The 4,661-nt window shown below is 34.8% G+C and overlaps 1 protein-coding gene across 1 annotated transcript in view; it reads left to right on the top strand.

Annotated features, from left to right (window-relative positions):
* LOC107678372 (protein dispatched homolog 3-like) overlaps positions 1 to 4,661 on the top strand; it is a 48,607-nt gene that overhangs the window by 31,665 nt on the left and 12,281 nt on the right. Inside the window, exons 11-12 of the mRNA XM_016473610.1 lie at positions 1,266 to 1,397; positions 3,691 to 3,827. Coding sequence (XP_016329096.1) covers positions 1,266 to 1,397; positions 3,691 to 3,827 — 269 coding nt within the window. The remainder of the gene's footprint in view (positions 1 to 1,265; positions 1,398 to 3,690; positions 3,828 to 4,661) is intronic.

Here is a 4,661-nt window from a genome sequence, read left to right as displayed (position 1 = left end):
TACAGTGGATGAATGCAGCGGGCAATGAGCCGAAACATTTGCTTTTGAGTAGTGCCAATATTTGGGTGTCAAGCAAATATAAAGTCTAGTGTCACCCTGAAGGGATTTATTTTTCGTTGTTTTGATTGGCTGACTGTACATTATCATTATCAATTACATTGTTTAGCAAACATATTTGACCATGAAATGCCACAATTGAATCAGAATCAAGTATCCAGAGAGTGTGCATTTACAAACATTATATAATGCTTAACAGAGCAGTTATATATATATATATATATATATATATAACACACACTGTGTTTGAGACCAGATTGAAAACCTTTTCAAAACTATTTGAATGTACACTACTGTTGAAAGGTTTGTGGCGAGTAATTTGATTTTGAAAGAAATGAATACTTTTATTACAAGGATGCATTAAAATGATTAAAAGTGACTGAAAAGACAAAAATATATTTCAGATACACATTCTTTTGAACGTTCTTTTCATCAAAGAATCCTGAATAAAATGCATCGCAGTTTCCACAAAAAACATTAAGCAGCACAATTGTTTTCTACGTTGATAATAATCATGTTTCTTGAGCAGCAATCAGCATATTATACTGATTTCTGAAGGATCATGTTACACTGAAGACTAGAGTTTATGATGCTGAAAATTCAGCTTTGATCACAGGAATAAATTATATTTTAACATATATTCAAATAGAAAAGTGGTATTTTGTAATAATATTTCACAAAAGGTATTGGCATTCCATGATACAATTATGATAATAATTGTATGGTAATAGCAGAGTGCTATGATAAATACCATGGTACTAAACGATTACCATAGTTGTATACCATGGCATAGTACTGTACATCCAGATACTTGTAGTAATAGTATTAACTGTAATATTAATCTTTATTCTACAATGGTGCATGCCTAAAAATTCCACTGAGTATCTCTAAAACAAAAGAATAAATAATGTGGGGTCCAATTCTTACTATTAACTAACTGTTAACTACGACTTTTGCCGCAATAAACTCCTAATTTGCTGCTTATTAATAGTTAGTAAGGCGGTTGTTAAGTTTAGGATTCAGGGATCTAAAATATTGTCTTACAGAATAATGCATTAATACCTGCTTTATAAGTACTAATAAACAACTAATATGCTAGTAATATGCATGCTAATAAGCAACTAGCTAAAAGTGAGAATTGGTCCTTAAAATAAAGTGTTAGCTAAAGTGGTACAGTCTGACGTGTCCCACCTCTCTGTGTCTCACAGGTGTTTTTATGGAGCGACCTCATAATCTGCACAGCACTGCTGACTTCACAAGCTCTACCTCAGGGAACCATCCCACAATTCCCTCAAACCAGACCAAGCCAGCATCCAACAACAGCACACAGATGCTCGCAGGTTTGTTTCTCTGCTCTGCTGGGAGGAAAGGGTGGAAAAACACTGACACCTGTTTTATCAAAGCTTAATCAGTCTTTGATGCAATCCGATCGCTGCTGGAAAACAAGGTCATAGCAGTGGCTAGTAAACCAGTTTCAGAACATGGTTAGTCAGCTCACCCAGGCCTCCACCAGCTTAGCTGAGGTGCTCTACTAGCTCTAACCAGGCTGGTCAAGACGGTCAACCACACAGGTTCTCTTCTCCTGGTCCTTCTATCACTTTCTGAATGATCACTGAAGACAGTATTTTAAAATGTATTCAAATAGAAAACATGTTTAACATATGTTACGTAGATTGTACTACATAATAGTCCATAATATGACAGTTTTTACTGTATTTTTGATCAAATAAATGCAGCTTTTTTAAAATCGTAATTATTCCAAACTTTTGACCAGCAGTGTATATTCTTTACTATATTTATATGCAGTGCTGGGTAGAATATTTGCAAATTGTAGTCCGTCTCTGATTATAAAATTATAGTTTATAGTTGGATTACACATATTAGGTAATGTATTCTGACTTTTTTTTATGTATGACTTTTGACCTAAAATATATTCCATGCTTTATCAACATCATGAAGTGTAATAAACATTACATTATACCAAGGTTTCCCAAACTGAGGTTTATGAATGAACTACAGGGGTTTGTGAGTCGGTGAAAAGCAGGAAGACTTTCTATTATCAAATTATGAATAATTTACTGCCATTGTGTGAATAATATGCAATCATGTAATCTATAAAAAAAGTAACTGTATTCTATGAGCATTTTAAAATGGAATATAATCTAATTACACAAACTTAATTTTTGAAATCTGATTATGTGATCCAGATTACATGTCAGTACATCAGTTACTACCCAGCTCTGTTTATATATTATCAGCCATATCAGTTTTGATATTGTGTCTGGATGCTAGAAGCTAAGATGCTTTCACAGAAAGATCGACAGCTGTGCAATGAAAAGCAAACAAAAAACACTGAAGTAAAAATTCATTGCTTTGGAAATGATATATTGTCTCTATCCAAAGTCTATCAAATTATGAAACAAGAGCTATAAGCATCTCCACAGAAGATGTTGATTCAGTTCAGTTCAATAATAGTGCTGTGTCCATCAGTTATGAACCAGTTTGATGCAGGTATGAAGCAGCTCTACAGAAGACAAGAGTGTCATTATTTAGCTACTGTACTGCAGCTTATCTAAAGTAATCGTAGCTAATGACCTGCTAGAAACCATGAAAATCCTATTGGAATCTGGTTTTAGTTTGACAGTATATTTAGAAACGGTCTGCTTAATGATTACAAAGTGCATTTAAATAAAATTCTGGCTAAATTCCCACAGTTAATTAACCTAATGAACGTAATGTGCTGTGAAAACATACGTTTGGATGTTCTCTAAACTGCAGTGGATTTTTGATGTTATAATGCAGTCTCTCCTCACTGAAGCATATTTCACTCTGAATCCTCCCCTTAACAGCCGTAAAAAAAAAATCGGTAAAAAAAATGATAGGACCCTATTATGGGCAACATATTCGTATAGATCATCACTATTTTACGTGACACACAACTCTCACACATACTCCTGAACTCTGCTCCTGTGAAATCACAAAATGTGAACAAATGCATCCCATTACTGATATACATTCACTGGCATGCTTGCAATTTTAATTGTTTTTTTAAATCCCCCCTTAAATCCAAATTAATGTTTTGTTGCTTTTATTTCGTGTCTGTTAGCTGTGAGGTCATAAACGGAGTGCACTTCTAAAGTTTGAGAAAAATATGCTTATCCAAATACCTTATACAACCTGGCAATAAAGGGTCAAAGTTTGTCAGCTGAACAACTTTTCACAAACTTTTACTTGAACATTAATTTAGACATCTCATATACTACCTTTTAAAAGTTTAGGGTTGGTTATATTTATACATGTTTTTGAATTTATGTTCACCAAGGGTGCATTTATTTGATTTAAAATAGATGATACAGTAATATTGTGAAATAGTATTACAATTTAAAATAATGATGATATATATATATATATATATATATATATATATATATATATTATTTGAATTAAAAAATCATTTGTATCATTATAAATGTCTGCACTGTCACCTTTGATCATATTAATGTGCCCTTGCTGAATAAAAGTAGTAATTTATTTCATAAATAAATAAATACTGACCCTGCTCTTTTGAACGGTAGTCTATTTGATGTCTGAGGCACTGATGTAGTAAACCACTGTTTCTGTGAATTTCTGCAGGTGGTCTCCTTACTGTCTATGTGTTTAAACTGGACATGGGCTCTGTTGTCCCTCTATATCGTTATTCAATAAGTGCCAGTGTACCTGCACCCTGGCAGGCTTCATCGTCTGCACACGGGGATGTGCCCTTCTTTCAGGTCTGTATGGCCACACATATTCATGCAGACACCTATAAACACACACATAAACGCCAAGATTGTGTGCCAGTATTTGAAATGAATTGAGAATGCCTTTAAGTTCTAGTTATGTTCCTAAATTTAAGTTGAATTTGAATTAAAGGGGTCACATGATGTTGCTAAAAAGAACATTATTTTGTGTATTTGGTGTAATGAAATGTGTTTATGCAGTTTAAGGTTCAAAAAGCACATTATTTTCCACATACTGTACATTATTGTTTCTCCTCTATGCCCCGCCTTTCTGAAACGCGTCGATTTTTACAAAGCTCATCGGTCTGAAAAGCGAGGTGTGCTCTGATTGGCCAGCTATCCAGTGTGTTGTGATTGGCCGAATTCCTCAAGCGTGTGACGGAAATGTTACGCCCCTACCATACTGTTGATGCCGTGTCCCGGCCGGAGCGACGAGACAAAAACATTAAAACCCATTATTAACGAGGCATTTGTTGCATCCAGTGAGTACATAATTACTGATTATAACGACTTATACTGTCTTTTTACGCGTTGCGTTGCATCGCGCCGCGTAAACATAAAACCATATCTGCATTTGTGATCGGAGAAATGACAAACAACAAGCGCTACTCTACACTGCTCAAAACTTGAGTTTGAATCATCAGTGGCAAATTCTTTAAATATGAAAACGTACTTACAGGCTGTGAGTCAGCATTATTTGTCAGAACACCGGCATTGTAGGCTACTCTCCCAGGAAGCAGTCCTCGTCCTCTCCGTAAAATGCGCTGCACACATCTGAATATCTGGGTTGAACTGTTCTGGAACAGTGTTGTAAATACAACTTAA

Source organism: Sinocyclocheilus anshuiensis, unplaced genomic scaffold (genome assembly GCF_001515605.1).
Source record: "Sinocyclocheilus anshuiensis isolate Anshui unplaced genomic scaffold, SAMN03320099.WGS_v1.1 scaffold112, whole genome shotgun sequence".
In the NCBI taxonomy this organism is placed as follows: domain Eukaryota; kingdom Metazoa; phylum Chordata; class Actinopteri; order Cypriniformes; family Cyprinidae; genus Sinocyclocheilus; species Sinocyclocheilus anshuiensis.
The sequence above is the reverse complement of the archived record's forward strand: the minus strand, read 5'-3'. Positions and strand labels throughout refer to the sequence as shown.